Source organism: Microdochium trichocladiopsis (genome assembly GCF_020744255.1).
Source record: "Microdochium trichocladiopsis strain MPI-CAGE-CH-0230 chromosome Unknown B0I36scaffold_6, whole genome shotgun sequence".
NCBI lineage: Eukaryota > Fungi > Ascomycota > Sordariomycetes > Xylariales > Microdochiaceae > Microdochium > Microdochium trichocladiopsis.
The window spans coordinates 284,332-309,268 of NW_025763549.1; the positions used below are offsets into that span (position 1 = coordinate 284,332).

Here is a 24,937-nt window from a genome sequence, read left to right on the forward strand (position 1 = left end):
CAAAACGAGTGAATGGTACAAGGTTCCATCCAGTAGCATCTGAGCTACCATAACGAGATTGCGGCGTAATAACCCAGTTATTATCCTACTAGCCCGAGTCCCTCGTATGACGACCGTCTTGACGCACCAAACTTCTTCCGTCGCCTTCTTCTTCTTCTTCTTCTTTTCTTCAGCAAGCCTGTTCGGAGCATGCTCTAGCGTCCATCGTCTGCTGCCAGGCACTATACTACCACAAGGATCACTTCCATCACTTCATTCAGGGATGACGCCCAGCCCAGCACAGCCCCACAACTCTCCTTACTCACTGCCTCTTCTTGCCCTCGACGCGACCAGCTACCGTCGTCGATGAAGCTGCGGCACCCGCAAGCTTCTTCTCCCTCCAGACCCCAAACGCCGCGAGCGCCGCGCCAGGTCCAAGCACAACCACACCCGCCAGAAGTGCTAAAATCGGCACCACCACCGCCCCTCCTTCCTTCTCCCCACCAGCAGCACCAAGCCGGGTCTGCACGTCGTAGATGCCCAGCACGGCCCAGAGCAGCGTCGAGGCAAAGATGCCAATGTGGTCGAACTGGAACATGCGCAGGGTGCCCCAGACGATACCGGCCGCGGGCGACCCGGGCAGAGCGTTGTGCAGGTCCAGCGTGGGGACGAACAGGGCGGAGAAGGACATGCTCGGGTCCTGCTCGGGGGACGACGTCATGACCAGCCAGACGACGCTGATGTGGGTGAGCACGCCGACGACAAAAGCGAGCGCATACGCGCGGTTGACGTGCCTCGCGCTGCTGCTGCTCCTGGCCGTCGAAATTGTGCTGCTGCTGCTACTATCGCCGCCACGGAAGACGGTCAGGGCGAGCACCCACAGCGCAACGTTGACGTACGCGGGCGTGGCCTGCCAGAAGGCGGCGGCGTCCTGGTTGATCTCGGGGTTCGCGTAGGGGATGTACATGGCGATGGTCGGGACGACGTACAGCACCAAGATGGCCGGGAGCAGCGCCTTGGCAAAGGGCCGAGAGATGGCCAGGCCCGAGGACGAGGTCGAGGCCGGCGCCGAGAAGTACGACGCGCGGTGCGAGAGCAGCGTGTGCACGGCATACCAGACGGGGAAGATGAACATGCCCGACATGGTCTGGTAGAAGAACGCCCAGATCGAGGGGCTAAAAGAGAAAAGGTCCCGATCAGTTGTGGATATCCCAGAGTGGCAGGCCCCCGGGGGACAGGATCACAACACAACACAATACACAATACACCACAAAGCACTTACAAGCTTAGGAGCGTCCACCGGTTCCTTCCTCTATACCCCTCGACCATCTGCAGCGTGAGCACGCTGACGAGCTGCAGCAGAAGCTGCGCCTGCTGCACCATGACCGCCCGCCCGCTGAACCCGCCGCTGCCGTGCCCGTACGAGCCGGGCGAGAAGAAGAGGGCCAGCAGGGTCAGCAGCTCGTCGGTGCCCTGGTGGCCGGTCCACGCGCCGCGCTTGAGTGGCGTCTTGTCGTCGGCGAGGAGCCCGGTCTTCAGGTGCGCCTCGAAGTCCTGGATAAAGGGCGTGCCGACCTGGTACACCCGGTTGTACCAGTAGCCGCAGCTGGCACACGCGGCAAAGAGGACGGTGAAGAGCAGCGTCACGGCCAGAGGTCGCCCGCGGGCGGGTGACGACGCCGCCGCCGCCGGGCCCGGTGGGGAGCCGACTGTCCGGGCCATGGTGGGACGATAGTTCGATAGCAGCTCCTGGGTAGGGGGAAATATCCTTTCTTTGGCGGCAGCTTCTGCGGGTTCCGTCGCTGAGGGACAGCCTCGGTGCTTGACTCCCACGGCTGGCTTGCTAAGGGACAACAATCCCCGCGTATGCTCTGGCTGGTATTGTATCAAATGCGATCTCGGCCTGAGGAAAAGCACGTCGTGTTGTCGAGGTGCAGAGTGAAGAGAGTGAGCAAGAGGGCTGGAGGAGGGTCCCTTGAACATTTTCTATTGCTGGCAGCCCTCTTCTCGTATGGTACAGGGGCGGCGGGCCCGCTAACGTCCCCTCTCTCAAGCTTGGACGTTGGGGGTGACCCTGTCCCTGACGACCCTCCAGTGCCCATCCGCAAGCACAGACTCGAGTACTTTCGCTTCCACAGGACTGGCATGGAGGGGGCCTACAAAACTCGACATTGACTCCCCGATTCGTTCCTTTCCTGAGGACGAGTAGTCGGGGAAAGTGACGTGAGACTGCAAGGGAAGCCCGGCTCTTGGGTGCCACCCTCGCCTGACTATTCGCGCCCGCAGATACGCACGCAGTTAGCCTCAGCAGATAGCCGATCACCACGTCGGCCCCCGAATATTTGGGGTATCTGAGAAAGCCAATTGCCCCCAGAAATGCAACGAGTGCATCATGCCATTGGTCGCGCCGGTGCGCCGGGTGCGCGCCAAATGTCTCCACTTGAAGAAGCTGACACCACGGATCCCGGTGCTTACGTTCCTCCGCTGGGGGCGTTGACGCGCTCCGCTTTCGAGAGGGTCTTCCTCAATCGTCTCGTTTGTACTCACATCCTATTCGACAACGAGTTATACGCGGCTTGGCATGCGGCTCCGAGAGCTTCGGACCTTGGTCCATATTCGTTCCCTCTCATTCTTCCTCTTTCTTGGCTGTCTAATCGGATAAGGGTATATGTACATCAGTGAGACTCATGCCCACAGCTTCGCTCTCGCTAAAGGAATAAACGTCATCGTGATAAACACCAGACAAACGCCACCATGACAACCAGGGACCACCATCTACCGCTGGGCTCATCAAAGACAACAAAAGATAAAGCATCCATCCGCCTAGAACCAGACTCCCAACCACGCGGTCGCTTAGTCAGACGACGTTCCCGCCTTGCGTCGCGCCCGGCTCAGCTCAGCAGCCAGCTCTCCATTCTGCCTCTCGCTGTCCTGGATGCGCTGCCGCGCCGCCGCCCGGTCCATGTTGCGCGCCTCGCGCTCCTGCTTAAGTTTGGCCTCGAGCTCCCGCAACCGGAACATCCACCTCACATCGTTCTCATTCGTACCTCCAGCCGCCGAGAGCCCCCCTCCTGCAAGTGCCGCTGACGACGTGCCAAGCCGCTCCATCTCTGCCGCGCCCATGGTCACACTGCGTGTGATGGTGCCTGGCCGGCTACTGCTTCGCCGGCTTGCTGAGGACGACCCGCTCGGGTCGAGCTGGGGTATCCTACTGCGTGGTGTCATCGACTCCGACCTGCGCATGGGGCCAGTGGGAACGGCTGGAGAGGGACTGCCCATGTCGCCGCGGTCGTCTTGACCGTCGTTACTGCCGGGCTTGCTCATGTAGCTGGCTCCCCGCGTCCGAGCGTCATGGGCGCGTTGCAGTGTCGCATTCTCAATCTTGAGAGCGCGGTATGCCGACTCGAGCTGGGTGAGCTTGTTCTGCGCGTCAAAGTTGCCAGCAGCCACGCCCGACCGCACAGTCACCTCGAGCCGCTCGAGCTTCTTGTTCTTTGCGTCAAGTGTGGCCTCCAGCGACTGGTATTCCTTCCACAGCTCCCGCTCGATGGACTTGGCACGCGTGTTGAAGTTGCTGATGATGGTCTCGATCATCTTGATTGCGCCGAGAATGTTCTTGGAGAAGGCTGGCAGCATGGTGCCGATGGACTCCGTTGAAGGCAGTGCCCGTCCGCTGATAAGGCTGTTGTTGTGCGCCCAGTCGCTACCGCAGATGGCCGACAGGCGTGTCCACAGCATCAGTAAAAGATTGTTGCGCTCGGCCAACTGGTCCTTAAACTGTGACTCGAGCTGTGCAATCCGCTTCTTGTCAGCGTTCCGGCTACCCTCGAGCTCAGAGATGCGCGAGTCCTGAGTCGAGACTGTTCTAGAGACATGCGAGTGCGTGCGCTGAAACGTTTCGTAGTGGTTCTTGGTGTTGCGGTGCGCCTGGCGTTCTTTGTCGAGCATCTCGCCGAGCTTGCGCACCTCAAGCCCGTGGCTTTCCAGCTGGCCGTCGCGCTGCTTGATGATCCTATCCTTCTCGAGAGCGGCCGCCTTTGTTGTGTCCAGCTCGCGGACCGTGTTTTCGAGCTCGCGCTGAAGCTTTGCGATTGACTGTTGGTGCCGTCAGTAGCGGCCCCCTAGAAACCACACGATCTGTGTAGACTTACCTTGAGGAGACTCGATCGGGTGCCGTTTAGGTCACCCAGAGCTTCCCGCAAGTTATTCTCGAGCTCCATGAGCCTCTCCTTCCACTCGGTCGCCTCCACTTCTCGGCTGGACAAGCTCTTGCGCAGCTTCCTGACTTCATCCTTGGCTGAAGATGCCTCGCGGTTGAGTTCGTTGACAAATTGCTGCACCTCCTCCTTCTCGCGGTCGGCAACAATCTCGCGCTGCTTGCGCTCCTTGGCGAGACGCTGGTCCAGTTCCTTAGCTCGGTCACGCTCGTCCCTGAGTTCCTGCTCCACACCAGCCAACGATGCTTCCAAGTCGCCGATCCGGATCTTGTCACCTTCTTGCTCCTCCCGCAAAAAGGCGATCTCATCCTGGCTTGATTCTTGCTGCACGCCGAGACGCTGTGCCTTGTCATTTGACTCGACGAGCTTGGCCTCGAGCTCTTCCAACTCCCTGTTCGCATCGGCTAGCTCAGCCTCAAGACGCTGAATGTTCTTGAGCTTGTTCTCCTGCTCGTCTTCAAGGCCGGCCAATGCCTCGCTGAGGTTGCGCATCTCTTCCTGCAGAGCAGTGAAGTTATCGGACCGCTCTTGGACCTCTACTTGCAAGCGCTCAATCTCTACCTGGAACTGCTCGTTCTCATTCTCAAGATCGTACAAGGTCTCCTGCGCCTCATTCTGCAAGGCCTTGAAGTCATAGTCGAGCGTCGAGTATTCCTGCAGAGCTTCGTCTCGCTCGGTCTGCATGGCGAGCAGATCTTGCTCCATAGACTCCCGTTCGTCCTGCAGAGCATCATATTCCTGCTTGAGCTGCATCGCATCGGCGCGAAGCGCCTCCATTTCCTCAAGAGACGTCTGGGTGTCGCGCTGCAGCTGCTGGTTTTGAAGCTTGAGCTCATTGATCTTGTCGCGCGATTCGGCCAGCTTGTTCTCCAGCTCCTCGCGATCGGGATCCTCTTCCGTCACAGTCAACCGGGTACCGCCGCTATTTCTCGACGCTGACCGTTCGTGTCCACCAGCGCGGGACGCTGAGCGGTCCAACAAGCTGTCGATAGTCGAAGGCGCTGGTCCGCCACGTCGCTGTGACAATTTTAGGTCCTCAATCTCCTGGTACAGGCGTTCCTTCTCGCGATTACGAGACGTGAGCATCGAGGTCTGAGCACCGACCTCCCGTCTCAGCTCGCCGATCTCGTGCCTCAATTGCTCGTTTTCTCGTCGGTAGTCCTCAATCATGGTATCGGCCTGGCTAAATGTGTTTGTTGTACGCTCATAGTCGCCGGACTGACCGGTGCCGGGCCGCGACCGTGTCGGTGATGTCGGGCGGCCCTTGCGGGTGATGTTGTAAATATTTGTCGTGTGATGCATGGCACCAGGCGGCCCGCCGGAGCCTTGACCTCCCTCCTTGAGCCGGAAAAGCTCCTCACGCAACTTGCGATTGTCCTCGTCCACTTGCTCGCGACGCACAGACTCCTGCTCGAAGAGGTCTTTCCAGACCGCGACTTCCTCGTCTTTGCCAAGGTGCTCATGGGTGCGCTCTCCTGTATACTCCCGATATGACTTGAGGGACTCCGCCATTTTCCGCTTTTCTGCTTGATCGGCCATGCTCTCATTTCGGAGGTGCTCGATCTCTGTGACGTACTCCTCGACGCGCTCGCGCAGATAGATGAGCTCCTCCTCGAGTTCTCTTGCCTGCTCATCGTTCAGTCCTGCCGTACCCCCGTCTGAGGAGTTCCCACTTCTGGCTGTGCTAGGTCGATCTTCTTCGTCCTTAAGTCGTCTCTCGAGCTCCTTCACGCGCCTCCGGAGAACTTTGTTGTCGCGCTGGATGATCCCTAGAGACGTCTTAAGCTCCGTGTTCTCCTGCAACGCTTCCTTAACGCCTTCGGGAGACATCTTGTCCAGGCGATCGGACAAAAACATGACCTTGAGCTTTAGATCAAAATTCTCTTTGGACAAGCGCTCGATTGTGCTGGATTGCTCCTTGAGGGTGAGGTTCTTCCCGCCTCTCGAGGCCGTCCCAGTAATCGACGGTGTTGCGTCCGAAACATTCCTAGTGGCTCGAAATGGTGTCGTGAATCCGCCTTTCGACTTGTACTCGCGAGCAATACTATCCGGTACTTGGACACTGCGTACCTTCCTCGCCAGGACCGTATCGGTGGGCGCTACGAGCTTGTTGGGCCGCGGAGTGGCGAGAAGGTCGCGGCCGGTGTACTCCTCCTCCTCCTCCAAGGGCGGTTCCAGATACTCCGCCCTTCCGTTGTCAGGGTAGTCGTCGATGCCAGAAGCCATGCTGCCAAGACTGATAGTGCGCGACAGGGTGTTGCTGATCGACCGCGGGATCGGTCCTCGGGGGAGCGTGTTTCCCGAGGGTGGGCCGAGGTCGGCTTCGATGGCTTCTGTAGAATCGTTCTCCGCATCATCGCCAGTCAGGAACGAGGACGTTGAGGATCGCTGGCTGGCATTTCTGCTTCGCAAGAACCGCGGCCGTCTGCCCAGCTTAAGGGCGTTGCCTGGGGTGGTGCCTGCATCAGTCGACAAATGATTGCCGTCGACATCTGAGCTGTAGTACTGTGATGGATGCGGTCGGCTTGCTTCTTCGGTGCGGGTGACGACTATCGAATCATCAAGCCCGGAGTCCTCCTCGGTGGACTCCTGGGCACTGGCGTCTGTCCTTGACGGGACGATAGTGGCCATGGATATGGATTTCGAGATGGTCCGGGCCGCGGCTGCCACAGTCGGCGAGGAAGACATTGTCTCCAGGGCCGCGGTGTTGTCCAGATGGCTTGTATCACCTTCGCTCGGCGTCTGGTGTCGCTGGTCTGCATGCTGAGAGGGTAGTTCCGCCTGCGAGTGGCCGTCTGGCCGGTCCACATCGTTCTCGTAGGCCGGGAGAGGAGCCAGCAGACTGTCCTGGCCGACGTCGTCACTACCAGCCGGCCGTTGGCCTTGCTTGCTATCTTCTGGTTGCAGGTTTTGCTTGGACGCTGCAGAATTTGTTGGCTGCAACGAGGAGTCATCGGTGGAGAAGTCCATTGTCGAGTCTGGCTCCTGCACGGGCTGCAGAGACTTTGGGGCCTGGGGCCGTTTCGCAGGAGAGGCATCGAAGAGGAAGGTGTCGTCCACCGCCTCTTCTGGCCGTGTCGCGATGTGGATCGGGGAGATGGGTGGTAGGAAGCTAGATTCGACATCCTTGAGGTGGTCATGTATCCTCTGCTCCTCTGTGAAGGAGTCTAGATCTTGCTCGCCATGGGGTTCGAGTCTCGTCGTCTCGATGATGCTGCTGTCTGGCGGCTCGCGCGATGGCAGCGGCGACGACGGCCGGGGGCTCGTGGCTGGGGGCGGCGCGTTCTCGTCGTTACGCGCGGGTGATTGTGTGTCAATCTGCGAGTGGTCTGGGGTATGCGACTCTTGTCTGTCGGGCGTCGTCGATCTGGGCGCATGGCCCTTTGGGCCGTCGTCATCCGCCATTGGGATAGGCACGTGGCATGTGTTTGGAGGCGAGGCGGTGGTGTGCTCCGCGAGACAAGACCGCGTGCCGTTCGGGAGAGGACTTGTAATAGTGTTGTTCTCGGGAGAGTATCATGCCAAGAAGGAGCGGAAGTCGCGATGCGACAGGAAGATGGACGCGGCCGGCAAGGAGGTCGAGAGAGACGGCGAAGCAAGGCTGGTTAGTGTTTGGCCAGCAACGGGCACCAGCGACGGGAGGTGGCGTGGGTGGGCAGGCGCCAAGTGGGCTGCTTGGTGTTGACAAGGGGCTACCCAAACAACAGCTGCAGCAAGTATCCACTGGCTGGCTGGATGCGCACTCCCAACAACACGGGATGGTAAGCACAGGCGCGGGGATGTTCCTTGAAGTTGATGTTGTCGGCCAGTGTCGTGGCCCCGGCCCAAGAAATTGTATGGTGTTTTCTGCCTGGGGAACAACGCCTGGGCATGCTCTCTCGTCGCCTGCTAGTCAGTCATGATGCGTGCCTGCCCGATATGCCAGAGGCCCCATCTTTGGGTTGAGTCCCTCTTGCTCAGGCCCCATGCGGCAACACACACTGCATGCAACGGAGGGGAGCCTGCATGGGCTGTGTCGGTTTCTGTTTCTGCGGCGCATTGCGTGTACGGAGGAGATGCTGGCTTAACAGAAGTCGTCTTATGACGAGGCGTGCACCCCCCCTCGTTACAGGTGATGACTTGCAGCTGAAGCTTGTGTGGATCTTTGACAAGAGACCCTGGCACCGGCGCGTTGCTGGGACACCACGCCAGGAACCAGCAAGGGGTCCCTGGTCGGCCACGCTTTCTCCCCCATGACATGGCGGCGCGACCCAAGTCCTTCTAGACTTAGCCCGCTTTGCCCCGGCACTTAACCAAGCTGTCAACAGCAAGCCAAGAAGTGACCTACTGGCATAGCTTTCACGAAGCCTCGTCATGATGTGTATTTCAAAACGAACTGCCCTCCCCGTCTTCATAGATGCACTCCACGTTTGGTCGAGGGCGTGGCAGACGTGGCTTTGCCCCGTCAGCACTTCGTTCTGTGAGGAGGCTTGATGCTGTGATTGCGCGTAATTTGCACTTTGGAGACGTGCCACGGCCCAGTGACAGACACAGTACCTCTCCCCAAGCACGTTTTCTGTTTGGAAAACCAAGTCGACGCACTTGACAAGTGCCTGACAATGTTGTGGCGGTCATTGAAGCACGCCTGGGCAACTTCGATGTGGGGTAGCGAGGCTTAGTCATCGTTGGAGTCACATTCGGGGTCCTGATCAACTTCGCTTCATCGGACGGACATTTCGCCACCAGCATTGACACCACAACCACTCTGCACCCTTTCGACCGCCACGAGCGTCCACGACCGTCAAAAGGATGGCACCCTGGAACCTGATCCTGCGCATGGTCGTCGCCGCCGAGGACTACATTGTCGCCCAGATCCTCCGCTCGCCTGCCTTCCACCGTGGCGTCCGGAGCATCCACGACAGAGTCCAGGAGCATCGCCATGGCCGCAACCCACACGAGCCCTTGCGCCCGGGAGAAGCAACAAGTAAGACTTATCAGCCGGATATGCAGTGGACTGCCTGTCATCTCCAACACCAAGGTCAAGGACTAACAATGTACGGCCTTGCTACAGGAGACCCCGACCAGCAAAGCTCCAGCGGCTTCTTAAGTCATTTCATTGACGAGCTACGCAACCAAGCACGAGGACAGCCGACCGACCCGAACCGGCCGATGCCACCATCCACAACTACAAAGGACAAAACGGACAAAAGGTGATGGTCTATTGAAGGACTTGGAAAGTGACAGACACCTCTCTACTTCACCATACCTTATAAGACGCATTCACACTGCCATCGAATGCATCAACTGCTCCTTGGCTGGCGCAGATGACTAAGGGCGTCTCAACTTTCCCACGAAATTTGCGCTTCGTATCGATATCTCCAAGGCCCAAACAGACCAATATGGAGGCTACCTCCGACGCTGGGTGCAAAACTTGACGCAAGTCTTCAGTCGACCATCCCAAACGTATGCGACGCTGGCTTGGACTAGCGGGCTGGACTTCGCTGCATTGCCGTGGAGGATTTGCCGGCAACTCAAGAGTCTGCCACAACGTGTGCGAACAGGAGGCCATCCAAGCCATTAAGCTAGCCGCACTGCATACGGCTGAACGATTGGAGGAGTCTTGGCTAGCACATAATGCTCTCGATTGGACGCCCAACCGTCACTCTCTACCTGAGCCTCAATCGTTGTCATCGATGAGCCAGGTGTGTCCAAGATGCCGAGTTTGACAGGCGCCACGCCATGTAGCGGCGTCAATATCGACTTGCCTGCCATCTACTGTTGCCACACAGAGGTCGGTGTCAGTGGCAGGCTTCATGATGGCGGACACACCCGCCCACAGGCGTCGAACGAGACCTACTGGACGCTTTCAGCTCATTCAAACCAGTAGAGTTGCAAGGCCAGACTGAGCTATCTCACTCCAGCCTCAGTGTTGACATGCCGGATTCACTTCTCACCGGTCTTCAGTAGCCTGCCACAAGATTCCCGATGTCTCACCTTTGGCCAGGACGCAAAATCCGCGCTGGATGTACTCGGAAACTAGTGTCCTGTGGATGTGCGAGTCCGTGCGGCCAACCAGGGTGTACTCGAAGCAGTGGCCCACACGCTCGCGATCGGGCTAGTGTCAAGCTCACGAGAGACAAGAGAGTTTCTGGGCAATGCTTATGTTGTTGGAAGCCGAGAAGAAAGGAGGCGAGGTGGCCATATGAAGATGGGACCGCCTGTATTGTATTGTATTTGTATATTTATGACTCAATCATGTCAACCTGAATCTCAAACTGACAGTGTATTTTTCCCTTGGACAAGATGTATACTGGGCAATGCTGTAAGCTCGATTGTGGGCGAGTTCTGTAAGGATGTACGGTTGACATGTAAAGGAACAATATTGTATCAAAAAGTGCACTGCTCGAACGCTCTGCCGGCTGTCTTTCCCACCCACATTTCATCCGTGTTGCCCATTATTTGGCCACGTCAAATGTTGAACCGACATACCGCTATGATGGTGGCCGTACGTGAAGATCAGGTGAACGGCCGCACACTCCATGCACTATCGATTCCAACCGGAAACTTCAACAGAAATGAAACGGGACAAGTATGCTATACTACCAGCTCGCAAATGCTCTGCAAAACGCAAACGCAAAAATACACCATGACGAAACGCGGCTGCCCCAGATCCAACTCAGTAGGGTGCCAAACTCCTTTCCCCCCAAAAAGCCCAACGCCTCGTCTACCCAGTCCTCATCACGCATTCCATTGTTCTCCCCTTAAAACCCAAAGATCCGATTGGCCTCCTCGATAGCCCTCCTCGCGCCCTCGCTATCATCCGCCCCGCCGTGGGCCTGCGGTACCAGCTTCTGGAACCCAAACGCCCGCAGGCCTTCCCCGTCTGCGACCTTGTGCAGGACCTCCTCCGTAGGGCGGCCAATGTGCTCGCTCTCGCCCTTGCCCCCCGGGAAATCCGGCCCCGGTGTGCCCCGGAGGAAGGCCTCGCGCTGGCGGAGGATGTACTTCGCGTTGCGCTCCGTCACCGGGCACACGGGGATGTAGAGGACGCTGGAGTCGGAGGTGCCCATGTGGACCTTGTCGACGGCGTGGATGGCTATAGGGACACACGAACAAGGGAGAGTTAGCCAAGTTTTATAGCAGGGCCCGGGCGCCGCAAAGACCAAAGTCGTGAGTGGAAAGATAGGGGGAGAGAGATGGAGGAAGGGAGGGAGGGAGGGAGGAAGGAAAGAAAACTTACTATCACAATGCCACACCACAAAGTCGCCAGGCCGGATCTCGGGAACGTGCACCATGGTCTTGTCGAGCCGCAGATGCGGGTGCAGCTCCTCGGTGAGCTCCTGGCCGTGGCTCGGCACCGCGCCCTGGAGGTCGCTATTCATCATACCGCCACCCTTCCCATCACCACCTTGGTCACTACCAGCAGAAGCCGGCATGAAGCGCCAGTTGTCCGCCGCGAGGAACTCGTCCACCGACCCGCCGCACTCGGCGACGCTGCCGCGCACGGGCTCGAAGAAGGGCCGCAGCAGCACGTACGCCGTGGCGTGCCGCAGCATCGGGTTCACCATGAGCGTGCCCTCGCGCGGGAGCGTGCGGCTCATGCTCAGCCACCCCTGGAACATGCGAAAGGCCGAGCAGGCACCCAGACCGGAGTAGTTGTCCATCACGGCGTCGACCCGGCCGCTGATGTCCCACGGGTCGTACTCCCGGGCTTTATCGTTCGCGTTTGTGGCTTTCTCTTGTTGTTGTTGCTGTTGCTGTTGCTGTTGCTGTTGCTGTTGCTGTTGCTGGGAAGAGGAAGAGGAAGAAATATCATCGCCATCGCTGTCACAACCCCAGCGGCCCTCAAACACCGCATCGTACACCCCTCCCGCGCCGTACCCGTGGCGCTCCCACCGCTCGACGCTCCCGCCGTCAATGTGCGGGCCCAGCGCGAAGCTCGCGTCCCCCGGCTGCCGGATGCGCAGGCGGTCCGCGTAGCTCAGGGGCTGGGTCAGAGACACGGCGCTGCTCGGGTCGGACGAGTACCACAGCGCCATGAGCGCCCGCGAGGCGCGCAGCAGGTTCGGGTGGCTGCGTGCCCGGAGCTGGGGGGAGGACCAGTAGAGCTCGTAGACCTGGGGGTCGTTCTGGGGGAATGCTATTGGTGGGGTGGGAAGGAAATTGTCAGTGATGTTCAATTTACGTATATGTATAATCAATGAAACGGGAATGAGAATGAGAATGATGATGATGGGTGTGGGCGTGGGCGTGGTATAAACGAGGACATATGTGTGAGGAAAGGAAAAAGGACATACCCTTTGTCGAAGGGTTCTGCTTGATATAGTCCTCGAGCTGGAACTTGTACGCCCGCGCCTCGTCCTCGGGCACGACACCCCGAATGACGGCCACGCCTCGCTTCTGGATCTCGCGCCGGAGCCTGCTCATGTCGCGGTCCAGGTTGGCAAACTCGATGCTGGGCACGATGGCCGGACCGAGCTTGTCCACGAGCGCAACCTCGCGCTTGAGCTCGTCGAGGAGGCGCTCCCAGCCGCGGATGACGTCTTGCTCGTGCCCGGCCACGAGGGACTGCTTGAGCTCGCGGAAGCGGTCTGGCAGGGGTGGCCGAGGGCCGGTGTGCGACAGGGAGAAGAAGGCGTCGGAGATGTCGCCCTCGCGTTTTGTGGTGTCCGTCATCTTGGGAGGTATAGGCTGCGTGGCTGTAGACGAGGGTGGTGGTGCTGACGGGGCAACTGCTGCGGCTGCCATGTTGATTTTGCGAACGGCGTTGATTTGGAAGAGGGTTGAACGCGGTGATATACTTCCGATATAGCCGGTCCGTGAGTACAGTTGACTTCGTGCTGACACCCGGCCGAGTGCTGCCAGTGGCCTGGCCGAGCTGAGTATGCGTGATGCCATGTTTGCAGAAACTGAGTGTTATTGAATCAAATACAAGGAATGTCGATTCTCTGCTACGTTGATAACGACTGAGACACGCCGGGCATTGCGACACCCCTCACTGGCGAGGACCCCCAATCTTATAAATGGCTGTCGTTGCTCTAGAGTTTGCCATGGAGCTCATCAGTGACGAGCGGAATTGCCTTTTTGAGACTAGAAGGGGCCTCTGGAGCTCTACGGAAACCGCCCATGGTGTGGAGCTTGGAATCGACCGGTGTGGGGTACGCATTTGGTGTGTAACGAGGTAAGTTCAGCTAAGATTGGATTGCTGAGCAGACATTGCTTGGGGGGACTGTGTTGATCTCCCCTCGGCCAATCTGGCCTTGACACTGATGTAGCTAGCTGAAGAATGGGCAACGTTGCAGTGACTCGTGATTGGGCCTGTGTTTACGGATCAATGAACCTCGCTTGTGCTCTTTGGTCCAATAGCCTTGCACAGTTGGGACAGCCACTGCTGAGCAGAGCGGACCTCGTGGGTCAGCAAGGGGTGACGGCGATTCTTTAGGTGCTGACTTGGGTAGAGTCCTCGTGTTGCTCGCCTGTTCATCAACGAATCAGAAGAAGCCATCGCAGAGGGACACTCGTGGAGCTCGGATCATCTGCAGCGCAGGACTTACTTGACTGAATTCCAACACATGGATTGGGGGACCAGAGATACACACGAGTGAGAGATGCAGGGGGTCTTGGTAGTCGAGGTCGGGTTGGGCCTTGCATGTATATAGCCCCGGTATGCAGATATCGGGCCTAAGGCAGGATGACGATGCTTCCCCCCTGCAGCCACGCCAACAAACCCACCCTCACACAAACCAAGACCACCTCCCCCACTGCCTCGCGCTACGCTCGTGCTCTCTCGTCGCTCTCGGTTGCCCAAAAGGCTTCTGTGGAGCCACACTAGCTTGCTTCGGGCATCTCCGCCTGTCCTGTCTGGGGTCTCCAGCTTCTTTCTTTCCATCCCGGCACGCGAATCACAGAGCCAACCGCCAGCCAGCACAGGATCGCCTCTGTCGCAGAGCCAACGTGTCTCGCGCTCGGCGGCCCTGACGCCGCAACTCTCGCGGAATGCTCAAGTTCATCGAGTCGGACTCGTCGGGCCTGCCACGCAAGCGCAAGCAGGTCAGCCAGGCCTGCGAGCCTTGTCGCCGCCGCAAGAAGCGCTGCCACCACGTCGAGGGAGGAGGCCAGCACACAGACGAAGACAGTGGTGACCACGCGACAACAGCAACAACCACCACCACCACAACAAAACCCGCTGCCACTGCCACAGCATACAGTACAGCAGCAGCGCGCCCGCCCTCTGCGCCCTCTGCGCCCTCCAGCAACCCAGCACCGGCGCCATGGTCCTCGCCAGCGAGTGTTTGGCGCGCGCCGCCCTCGCCTCCTCCGTACCAGGGCCTGCCGGCTGCGGCCCCGGCCCCACACCAGTCCCCGACAACTTCAGCCCCGACCTTCCGCTCCGTCATCGCCAACTTCAATCCTTCGCCCCATGATGACCGTCTTTCCTGGAGCGATGCCAGCCGGGCAGCACGCCCAAGGCCAACGCTGCCACCGCCACAGACCACCACCACCACCACCCCCTCCAGCACTCGACTCAATCGATTCGTGGGCGACACCAACCCCGAGGGCCTCTTCATCGAGGCGTCCAGCCCTCGTTCCACGCGCGATGGGTCGCGTGGCGGCGTGGGAGTATGGAACCGTGACCCAGCCGGCCATGCCAACAGTACATTGGCTGCAAATCCCACCCTCGCAAAGTCTCGCTTCGAAGGACCCCGCCGCGCCTTCCAGGACACGGTCGACAAGTACGTCCGAGAGCACTGCCTGACATGCCGCCCGCCCCCAACAGACTATGCGGTCTTGAGGCAGATCTACTTGACCAAGCTGGACCCAATCTTCCCAGCCCTCTCGGAGCCTCTATTCAGACCACAGCCTGCTCAGCCAGATAACAACCAGCAGCAACAAAATCCCGCAGACATCATCGTCCAGCAAGTCGTCAGCCTGGCCGCGGCCTCGGACCCAGCTGCGGCCAAACACCTGCGGCTCATGGGCCACTCCAGCGGCGGCGGCGACGGCAGCGGAAGCAGTGGAAGCAGCAGCAGCCATCATGTTACACCTGAGCTTCTCGACTGTGGAACCTTCTGCGCGTCTCTCTCCTCGGCGGTCCAGGCAGCGCTCGACGCGGGCATCCTGACCGACCGGGTCCTGCACATGCGCGTGCTGCTCGTCTTCTCTTTGTACATGCACCCTCCCGGCCCCGAGGATGCAGACCTGCCGGCCCTGCTGCACAGCCAGGCGGTGCACCAGATGATCACGCTGGGCTTCCACCTGGAGCTGGGCGACAAGGACCCGACACGGCGCCGCGAGACGTGCACCGTCTTCTGCTGCCTGTGGGCGCTGGACCGCATGACGGCCGCGTTCTACGGGCGGGCGACGCTGATGCACGAGCGCGATTTTGGGTGGGACATGGGCGAGGCGATTGCGCGCCAGGGCCCGGCATTCCGCCTGCTGCTCATGATCATCCGGCTCATGGACGAGGTGTTTGCGCTGTACCGCCCGATCGTCAAGGTCCGGGAGCCGCTGATTGTCGAGATGCCCATCTTTGAGCAGCTCATTATCGATGCGGACGCGAACAAGGTCACGGATGCCACGCTGGGTAAGCCAAACCTACTTCTTCCTAGACGCATTTTGACAATTCTTTTGGAAGGGCACTATTGCTAACGTGCTAACAAACTGCCTGCAGCCACCCTCGAGGTCTTTTATCACGCCGTGGCAATCCTGTCCTGCCGGTACCCCGACGGGTCCAAGGAGTCGGCCATGCCCGCGCCAGCGACCAACAGCCGGCGCTCGCTGTCCGCCGACCGCATCACCTCGATCGTGGGTGACGAGTTCGAGGGCTGCCTGTCGTACCTGCCCTTCATACCCTACGCGGTATCGCTGTCGCTGAGCGTGGCGTACCGCAAGATGCGGTTCAGCAGTGTGCCCATGTTCCGCGCCCGGGGCCGGCGCGCGTTCCGCGAGAACACGGTCATGCTACGGACCCTGGGGGATGCCTTCTGGACGGCAAAGGCGCTCGCGGGGATGGCGGAGAAGACGCTCAGGGAGCTGGACAAGGCGACGGCGTCGCTGATTGAGGGCGAGATGGGACAGAACGGTGGTGGTGGTGGCGGTGGTGGCCACTTGCCAGCTGCTGCCGTGGCCGTGGCCGGCAGGGAGAATGGTGTCGCCCCTTCTCCCGGTGGTCCTGGCCTTGGGGGAGGAGGAGGCGGAGGTGCTATGGCCGGCGGGATACCTGGGATGAGTAGCAGCGCAACCCCGGCAGCATCAGCAGCAACACCGCTCGACCGCCCGGCGAGCGTCCTCGGCGGCGGCGGTGGTGGCGTTGGAGGGTTTGGCGTCATGGATGCAGCAGGCGGTCGACTGGGCCCGGTGGCGCAGGACTACGCGTCGGAGAACATGATGGACGCGAGGGACATTGACGTCTTTGGGCACCTGGACCCGACGTTTGACATTGGCGCCGTGGACGCGGTGCTGGACGGCAACCTCGACTTTGGCACGTCGTCCAACTGGTTCGACATGCAGCAGATGTGGGGTTACTGGCTTGCATCCGCTGTTGCAATCAGTAATTAACTGGTGATATGTGCGGGTGGCGTTGTGGGCGGCGGGCCGGGCGGGCGCGGGTAAATAAATTGGCGTCATCATAGTTTCCCCGCGCCGCTGCTCAGCTGGTGGGTGGCGGCTGCTGGAAGCGCCTTCTTCAGCTCGTTCGCTGCCGCGCCGGCAACATCTCCGTGCGGGCTGCAACCACCACCACACGCAAGAACCAGACGGCAAACGACGCGAAGCTTGTCGACAACAAAGAACAGTCATCTCGACATCACCAGACAGCTGCAGAAGAGTGCAGAGAACGCCAGGTATGTCCCCCCTATCCTACGCCGTTGGCCCAGTTACTGACTTGTCAAGAAATCGGGCAATCCGCGCCAGACCACACACATCGCAGCGACGCACCGCTGCAACCAGCAGCAATGGCCGCCCCACCACAAGGCCCCAGCTCCGTCCAGGTCTCCCTGCCCCAGATCGCGAAGCTCATCGACCACTCGCTCCTCCATCCGACCATGACGGACGCCCAGATCCACGCGGGGCTGGACGTCGCCCGCAAGCACGGCGTCGCCGCCGCCTGCGTTAAGCCCTACAGCGTACCCATCGCTGCCGAGGCCCTCGCCGACTCCGGCGTGCTCGTCTGCGCCGTCATCGGCTTCCCCCACGGCAACAGCACGACCGCCATCAAGGTTGCAGAGGCACAGGAGGCCGTCTCCGCGGGCGCCCACGAGATCGACATGGTCGTCAACGTGGGCAAGGTGCTCGGCGGGGACTGGGAGTACGTGACCAACGAGATCCGCGCCATCAACGACGCCGTCACCCACAGAGACCAGGCCGTGCTCAAGGTCATCTTTGAGAACGACTACCTCGACGACAGCCACATTGTGCACCTCTGCCGCATATGCTCGGCGCTATCGGTCGCGTTCATCAAGACGTCGACGGGCTACGGCTTTGTCAAGCAGGACAATGGGCTCTACACGTACAAGGGCGCCACTCCCGCGCACCTGAAGCTCATGAGGAGCAACGTCGGGCCCAATGTGCAGATCAAGGCGGCGGGCGGGCTACGGACGCTAGACGACGTGCTGTACGCCATGTCGCTGGGCGTGACGCGGATCGGGGCAACGGCAACCGAGGAGATCCTGGCAGAGGCGGCGCGGCGGGGGATTGGCATCGCGCCGAAGCTGGTGGAGGTCACGGTGCCTGCGGACAAGACTTGAAGGCTGTCATTGTGGCGTTGTGGTCTTTTTTGAAGACGGCAGCACGCTGCATGATTGACATGAAATGATGGCCGTGCCCGCAATGGAGCCCCTGGAAGCTTACACGCGTAATAGCTATGTACCGCTTGCAAGAATGTGGAGCTGATGGTCTCTCCGCCGGGCTTAATGTTCCCGTAGGGCGCCCAAAACTGCCATGTATTGGTCAGCCAGAAGACCAGGTGTCTCGTGCTCGGCGACTTTTTGGAGAGACACTCTCGTGCAGCCACACGCTCCACCCTGCAGGTGCATGTCGCTGGAGGGTGCTATTTCTCGAAATTGCAAGCCCAACCTCGAGTCTCTGCGCAGCCACAAGCGCAGTTGACGGGCAGCTCGGCCGAATTGTTGACAGCGGCCCCGCCGCGTGCGGAGGAGGGGCTGGCTGGCTCCGCCGGACTGTTTCCAAGTTTGTGACAATTGCAACCCCGTGGTTGGTTCCGGCTTGTTCAATGCTGGGGCTGTGTGTCGGCAGCATCCGTTTTGTGCCGGGCGGGAGGGCTGGGTAGTTGTCTCTTCAATCGCTATTTGTAATCGCCTCCCAGCCGCCTGCCTCGTGTGGGCAAGCGTGCCTACCAGTTCGAATACACGATCCAGCTCTGGAGACGTGGTACTACACACTCCCGCTGTTCCCCGTTGACACTTTTAGACCTTTAAATCGTCGTTGCCATCCTTTCCGACAATCACGCAATTCCTAGCACACCACCACTCGTATTGCTCTCTGTCCTGGCTGGCCTTTGTCATTCACCACCCTGCACTCCACTAACCAAGCAACCACCTAACATACACACACCATGGCCACTACCACCACCTCCACATCCCCGACTGGCGGACCAGCAGTCTCCTTCCGCGACCTGGCCTACCTCCCCCTCGTCCGGTCTCTCACGACCGCCATCAACATCACCACAAAGGCCCAACAACATGTCGCCTCCTCCTCTTCCAGCGACCCCTCTTCCCCCACAGAGGAGGACGTGGTCACCGCCCGCCTCGCGCCAGACATGTACCCCTTCTGGCAGCAATGCTACCAGCTCCGCAAGACCACCAGCAACGTCGTGCAGCGCCTGTCCGCGACCACGCCGGGCCCCGTGACCGACCCCGCCCGCCCAGAGGAAGGCACCATCACCACCTTTGCGCAGTGCCTCGCCATACTACAGGCCGCCCGGGATGAGCTGGACCAGGCCGTGACCGACCACCCGGACCTGTTTGCCGACGAGCAGGCCCCCGCGGGCACGAGCGTGCAGTACGGGCCCCTGAGCCTGCCCGTCAGCAAGAAGGCGTACCTGGAGGGGATGATGGTGCCCAACCTCAACTTCCACCTGGCCATGGTGTATGCCATCCTGCGCATGAAGGGCGTCCCGCTCGGCAAGGTGGACTACATGGGGCCGTTCTTTGCCGACTATGTCGACATGGACGAGGTCAAGAAGGAGATGGCCGCGGCGGCGGCGGCGAAGCAGAAGGAGTAGACTGTGTAATTATGGCCAATCTGAGTCCAGAACGATGCACACACAAGAACAAAGTAAAACAAAACAACACCAAGAATAGCAGTGGGGGCCCTCAAGCTCTGGCCTGGGGATCCGGACATACCGGTCTGGTAGAATACCTTCTGTACGGAATAGGAAAACGGCATAGGAAAAAAAGACAAAACGTCGCGAAATGAGCAACGATTGGCAGCACGATTTTGAAAACCTGTTTGATTGTCGAATAACCAAGGAAAGGCGTAGCAGGCACAAATAACACTAGAATCAGGCATCGGGTAGTCGTCTGCTCGAAAGAAGCTGTCGAAAATACAGAGCTCGCTTAAAACGCCTCGAACTGCGACCACAACGGCATGGCATGTCAAGAGAGGTTGTGGTGACTAGACCAGTAAGTAGTATGTTCAACAGCTGTAGAAACGACCTGAAGCAGGCCCGTTTATCAGCCAATTCATCGTTCGTACTGAACACACCGAAGCGAGCCCCGTGAACATGACACATGGGATTGATGAACACCGAGAACCCGCTCTCGGCTCGACGGCATCCAAAAACCCGGACAGCACCACATATTTTGGCTTGGTCAAACCGCAAATCCATCTCCCCCCGTGTTCATTTAGCTCCAAAATGCGTTGTCGAACCGGGAACACTTGGAACGACGGGACCTAGCTTCAGCGAGGACGACACGGGAGGCAGCAGCAGCTTTCTTGAGCGTCACACCACCCCTCCTTCTCGCCCTCCAGCTTTACCCAGAAAAGCTTTCGTGCTCACGCAACGAGAGGGGCAAGAAAAACTCTTGAACAGTCTATTCCCGGGGCCCCTGCGCAAGCTAGAAACGTCTTTGTCGAGCATCGTTTCGCATAGAACAAACCCAACCACCCACCCACCCACACACACACATATATATACACAAGCGTCCCTCCTCGACGCTGTCCCTCTCTCAAACTATACCAAAGCCCACCACCACGACGGATGCATTTCTGCAACAAGGGACTAGGGCGAACCCCGGGTGGCGACGTCGTTCCCATCCCAGGACAAATAATCGGGGGGAGGGGGAGGGGGGAGGGGGTGGTTGGAACCCAATGATTGGAAACAGTCTCGACAGGCCGCTCTCGAGTGTCTCCTCAGTTCACGCTTCAGGCCCAGCAGGTGCTGTGGGCGCGGATGGCCATGGGAGAAGTAGAATTCATGAATGCCTTTCTTTTTTTGGAATTTTATTTCGCATTTACACCTACTACCACTGAGATCGAAGAGAAACCACCACTGAGAAGACGTCACCAGACATGTCAATCAAAAATAAATTCGCTTGCTGGACTAAAAGGAAACACAAAGCGCATGCCAAAAGCAAAACTACGAGGATATAGATGGCCACATTCCCTTGCTTCAACTTCCGTCTATCGCTATGCGCAATAATCCCGGCACAGGTGATAATTAGAAACGCCAAAAGGACTGCAAACAACCCTTGGCTACAGTAAACATCAACCTGCCATTCCTTCTCCACCACCATCATGATCAACATCGTCACCACCACCACCACTCCACCGCAGCTTCAATCCCGCGTAATCCACAACCACACAACCGGCTTCTCCCCAGCCCTCCCCGTCCGGGTATGATCCCAGCCAAACTCCTTGAGCGCCTTCTTCAGGTCGTCCTTGTCGTCCCCCGAGATCGTCAGGCCCTTGTACCACTTCCCGTTCCCGCCCTGCACGACCTCGGTCACGCGGTTCTTCTTGGCCGAGGCATTGGTCGCGCCGAACCCCTTGAGCAGCTCGGCGACCGTCGTGTTGGTGGGGACATGGTACGCGCCAAAGTGCATCGACATGCCCGCGGGGAGGCGCCAGGGCGGCGACTCGGACTTGATGACGTGGATCTTGGTGTGCAGCGCGGGGAAGTAGTAGTTGTAGCCCGGCTCGCAGCCCACGCCGCCCGTCGAGTTGGTCATGTTGAGCGCGGGGGTCTCGTAGCTTACCACCGGGTGCGGGTTCGGGAGGCGGCTGCCGCCGGGCTGGTTGGGGAAGACGGGTAGTGGCGGTTGTTGGCCCGTCTGCGGGATCACGTAGGTCGGGCCTTGGGCCCCGGCGCCTGGGTGGTGCTGGGCGCCGGTAGGCATGCCGTAGTATGCAGCTCCTGGGTATGATGTTGCGTATGGCATGCCGCCGTGGCCGCCGACGCCAAAGGGAGAGGCGCTGTTGGACGGTGCGTCCCAGCCCCAGCGCGGGTTCCAGCCTTGACCGTTGCCGGCCATTGTGGTGCTGGTCGTTGAAGGTAAGGGGATAGAGAAAAAGAAATTGTGGCTTAGTCGGAGTCGGACGAACTGTCTGACAATCTATCTGACTCCTCGTCGTCCGAGGTCAGAGGGGAGTGTCGTTCGACTTCGACGTGCGGCGCTGCCAGTTGACGAACCAGGTTGCGCTGGAGTCGACGGTATATCTGCCGGTACCGGTGCTGGGGATCAGTGTAGAACCTCGTCGGATGAAGATGTAGCCGTGTCTGGCGTCGGTGTCTTGGCCGGACTACAAAAATCAGCAACTGGCTGACACGGCTGATGAGCACGGAGGAATCGTAGCTAGAAGCACTGAGAACTGACCTCGTCCTGGATTCGCGTACTCTCTCAGAAGCTCCCCGAACCACGAGTCTGGGTGAATGGCCGACGCTCCAATCCGAATCTCAATCTGCCAGATCTCTTTGTCGTCAGCGTCGTAGAACGCACCCACGACCAGCCACGCAAAGGACTGGCAATCGGGATGGATCCAGAAGTGTTGACCAATGACGAGCCTGACGGCCGGATATGGGAGACGGTTGGACTGATTATACGTGATTAGATTCGACGGGGAAGCCAGTTTGTTTTGCCGAGCGGCAGACTTCAGTCGACCACTGTGCTTTCAGAGAGGTACGGTCTCACGGCTGGTGAGGCAGCGTGCCGTGTATTGTTCTGCGGTATGTCTGAGGATTGCTTTGTCTTGATGGGTTCGCAGCATGCATAAAGCTTTTAGGGTCGCGACTTCGCCAGGATCCATGTGTACCATCGCCGGCGCAGGCTCAGCATATATACCTGCATCCTGGGGATTTGTTGATAGGAATGGCTGTGAATGTATGCTACGTACTCAGGACCCTGTATCTGATTTAGTCACACCTGAATCCCTGACTAGTGCATGACTGTCATTGCACGAAAGAATCACCACTTGACTAGGCAAACCCCTTGACTCACGAGAGGTCCTGGTGTTCAGAGGGAGCCCAAATATATCAGCCCTGACTGAACATCGGCACGCTGGTCCCGTGATCTGATCCAGCCTGAATGCCGCTCTCGCAATATCATCCCATAACACGGGCAGGATCATTCTGAGCCTGCGCGCCAAGTCGTCTCTGCCGATCCCGCGATGGTCACGCGCCTGACATCTGCGCGCGACGGCTGATAGCGCTCGGCGGCTGTCCTTCCACTGCTGTTCTCAGTCTCCTATCGCTTGATGCGGCAACGCCGATTCGCTGTGACTTCCCATGCTGATTTGTCCTAATATCCAGACGGACTGTGGCCAGACGGATTATGACGTATATCGACGCGCGTGTGCTGTCATAATGAGTGTCGTTGATCTATGAAGACCATGCTGCAGTCCAGAGGAGGGCAGCCTGGACTTGGTATCCTCCCCGAAAGGAAACCAAGATGCCCACTGCTGCGTTATTCAACGCGACTTCCAAGCTTTTCGGTTCTGTTCATCAATTGTACCTCGTCCAGTCACACAGGACTTCACTCTGTCCACTCGAATTGGCGCTTCAATCAGCCCCTCCCACCTCCTCCACCAGACGTACGGCGCCGCCCTTCTTGGTATCGCTGACGTCGCTGGCGGCCCGGCGCCTCCGCTCCGTCTCGGCCACCAGACCGCGCAGGTATACTTCGGCCTGGACCGTGGCACTGTACGCGATAGCCGTCCAGCTCCAGGCGTTTCTCCGCTCGGCATCAGCACCTGCCGCAAGAAGCGTACGTAGGACCAAGAGATTGCCGTTGCTGCTGGCAAAGTGTAGTGCAGTGTTGCCGTCGATGTCGGCATTGCGAACAGCTGCTTCGTGGCCGTCGGGGACGTAGGTGAGGAGGAGCTGGAGGACAGTGTCGTGGCCGCCGCGGCTGGCCTCCATGATGGAGTCTCTGCCCTTGGAATCGCGGCGCAGAATGCACTCTGGAAACCTTTCTGCGAGGAAATGGACGACGTTGGTATGGCCATTAGCGGCGGCGAGGGCGAGCGCAGTCTGGTGGTTCTCGTTCAGGGCGGGCGTGGGCTCTTCGTGGCCAAGAGAAACGAGGACCCTGGCTACGTCTACGTGGCCCATCGAAGCTGCGAGATGAAGGTTTGAGTTAGAGAGTCCAGCCGGAGAGGTGTCTGGATTGTGAATGAGCTTCGGGTGGGCCTTGACGATGCGCTGGACGAGGAGGGTGTCGTTGGCGTGGACGGCACGCCACAGTCGCTGAGAAGGGTCGATCCTGGAGTTTGGAGGCTCCATGTTAGCAAGCAGAGCCATCAGGAGCATCTGGGAGTCTGGAAGGGTGAAGCGCAATGCATACATGGCCTGTGGCGATGTGTAGACTGGGAGTACGAGGGTGGGGTCGTTGGCTGGCGATGACGTGTGTTGCGGAGCCTGTCCAGCAAGGCGTGGTGAAGAGCAGCGACGAGCGTGGCGCGATCAGAAGGCCAAGGTGCGATGAAGCAGAAGGGAAGCCTGAGCCAGCAGGTGGATTTGTGAGGAATTGCGCCGCGAACTTTGCCGTCGATGGTGATGCTGGGCGGGTGTGGTTGAGTCTGGAAGTCAATACAGAAGAGAGCATGAACGACGCGTGGCTGTGTCGTGGGGAAGGAGCTCGGGCTGGGCGGCGGCGCCTGCCGATCAGTGGGCTCTCCCCACGCCCGCCGCGTGCCGGCCCCTGCACTAGCGCATCCTGGGGCAGACCTCCCTACTGATGTCAGTGTCTTGTCTTCAACCCACTCCCTGTCCCATGGCTTCCCGGTGAAGATCAGTCTCACTGGGACAACCAATCCTGCCTGACGACATCGGTTGCAGGTACAAATCTAGCAGCCCAACTCATCATGAGCATGACAGCTTGGAGCCAACGCCGATTCCAAAGCAGTGAGCCGGTCTTTCGAGGTCCTTCTTGGGCTGTCATCAATCGAAAGTCGGTAAAGGTGAGCGCCGGCAGAGCCTGTCTATTGAACGGGGTCTTCTACAGACACATTCGCTTGGATCTACTGGCCTGGAGATTTCTTGTTTCTTGGTCACGGGCTAGTTGGCCACAAAACCCTCCAGTCGCATATCACCGACCCCTGCTTGCCTCCAGAATGTCCCACTTGCAAGACTCACTCGCTGAGGATATCGTTGTACGACCCTAAGCAATCAATATGCAGACAGATATGTGTTGTGGAGTTTTCTTGCTCTTGTATCTCCGCATTGTAAGCCACACCCCGCGCGTAAAGTGTTTAGGATAATGGTATTGGTTCTTCGGTCGAGCTGTACTGTGGTTGTGCCCAGCCCG

At 59.2% G+C, this 24,937-nt stretch overlaps 10 protein-coding genes across 10 annotated transcripts; 5 read left to right on the plus strand and 5 right to left on the minus strand.

Annotated features, from left to right (window-relative positions):
• Positions 1–301: 301 nt before the first annotated feature.
• On the minus strand, positions 302–1,701 carry B0I36DRAFT_349819 (uncharacterized protein; the record flags this gene model as incomplete). The annotated part of the gene is made up of 2 exons (XM_046156836.1): positions 302–1,154; positions 1,262–1,701. The coding sequence occupies 2 exons, from the start codon at positions 1,699–1,701 to the stop codon at positions 302–304; spliced, it is 1,293 nt and encodes a 430-aa protein (XP_046011115.1).
• A 7,283-nt stretch (positions 1,702–8,984) lies between these two features.
• Positions 8,985–9,389, plus strand: B0I36DRAFT_363451 (uncharacterized protein; the record flags this gene model as incomplete). The annotated part of the gene is made up of 2 exons (XM_046158806.1): positions 8,985–9,159; positions 9,247–9,389. 2 exons carry the CDS (start codon positions 8,985–8,987, stop codon positions 9,387–9,389), a joined length of 318 nt encoding a protein of 105 aa, XP_046011116.1.
• Positions 9,390–10,936: 1,547 nt separating this feature from the next.
• B0I36DRAFT_363452 (uncharacterized protein) lies at positions 10,937–12,923 on the minus strand (the record flags this gene model as incomplete). The annotated part of the gene is made up of 3 exons (XM_046158807.1): positions 10,937–11,271; positions 11,416–12,315; positions 12,473–12,923. The coding sequence occupies 3 exons, from the start codon at positions 12,921–12,923 to the stop codon at positions 10,937–10,939; spliced, it is 1,686 nt and encodes a 561-aa protein (XP_046011117.1).
• Positions 12,924–14,089: 1,166 nt separating this feature from the next.
• Positions 14,090–16,906, plus strand: B0I36DRAFT_126444 (uncharacterized protein). The gene is made up of 2 exons (XM_046148126.1): positions 14,090–15,759; positions 15,847–16,906. Exons 1-2 carry the CDS (start codon positions 14,172–14,174, stop codon positions 16,731–16,733), a joined length of 2,475 nt encoding a protein of 824 aa, XP_046011118.1. The 5' UTR covers positions 14,090–14,171; the 3' UTR covers positions 16,734–16,906.
• Positions 16,907–18,021, plus strand: B0I36DRAFT_126445 (deoxyribose-phosphate aldolase). The gene is made up of 2 exons (XM_046148127.1): positions 16,907–17,017; positions 17,067–18,021. The coding sequence occupies exon 2, from the start codon at positions 17,129–17,131 to the stop codon at positions 17,918–17,920; it is 792 nt and encodes a 263-aa protein (XP_046011119.1). The 5' UTR covers positions 16,907–17,017; positions 17,067–17,128; the 3' UTR covers positions 17,921–18,021.
• On the minus strand, positions 18,022–18,589 carry B0I36DRAFT_126439 (uncharacterized protein). The gene has a single exon (XM_046148125.1). It carries the CDS (start codon positions 18,429–18,431, stop codon positions 18,123–18,125), a length of 309 nt encoding a protein of 102 aa, XP_046011120.1. The 5' UTR covers positions 18,432–18,589; the 3' UTR covers positions 18,022–18,122.
• A 158-nt stretch (positions 18,590–18,747) lies between these two features.
• Positions 18,748–19,416, plus strand: B0I36DRAFT_363455 (uncharacterized protein; the record flags this gene model as incomplete). The annotated part of the gene is made up of 1 exon (XM_046158808.1): positions 18,748–19,416. One exon carries the CDS (start codon positions 18,748–18,750, stop codon positions 19,414–19,416), a length of 669 nt encoding a protein of 222 aa, XP_046011121.1.
• Positions 19,417–19,670: 254 nt separating this feature from the next.
• B0I36DRAFT_126437 (uncharacterized protein) lies at positions 19,671–20,456 on the plus strand. The gene has a single exon (XM_046148124.1). It carries the CDS (start codon positions 19,925–19,927, stop codon positions 20,417–20,419), a length of 495 nt encoding a protein of 164 aa, XP_046011122.1. The 5' UTR covers positions 19,671–19,924; the 3' UTR covers positions 20,420–20,456.
• Positions 20,457–20,660: 204 nt separating this feature from the next.
• Positions 20,661–22,009, minus strand: B0I36DRAFT_324633 (uncharacterized protein). The gene has a single exon (XM_046154130.1). It carries the CDS (start codon positions 21,665–21,667, stop codon positions 20,972–20,974), a length of 696 nt encoding a protein of 231 aa, XP_046011123.1. The 5' UTR covers positions 21,668–22,009; the 3' UTR covers positions 20,661–20,971.
• A 966-nt stretch (positions 22,010–22,975) lies between these two features.
• Positions 22,976–24,210, minus strand: B0I36DRAFT_126450 (ankyrin repeat-containing domain protein). The gene is made up of 2 exons (XM_046148128.1): positions 23,975–24,210; positions 22,976–23,893 (listed from the first exon to the last, which is right to left on the minus strand). Coding segments are annotated over exons 1-2 (705 nt in total). The 5' UTR covers positions 23,977–24,210; the 3' UTR covers positions 22,976–23,190.
• Between the last annotated feature and the right edge of the window lie 727 nt (positions 24,211–24,937).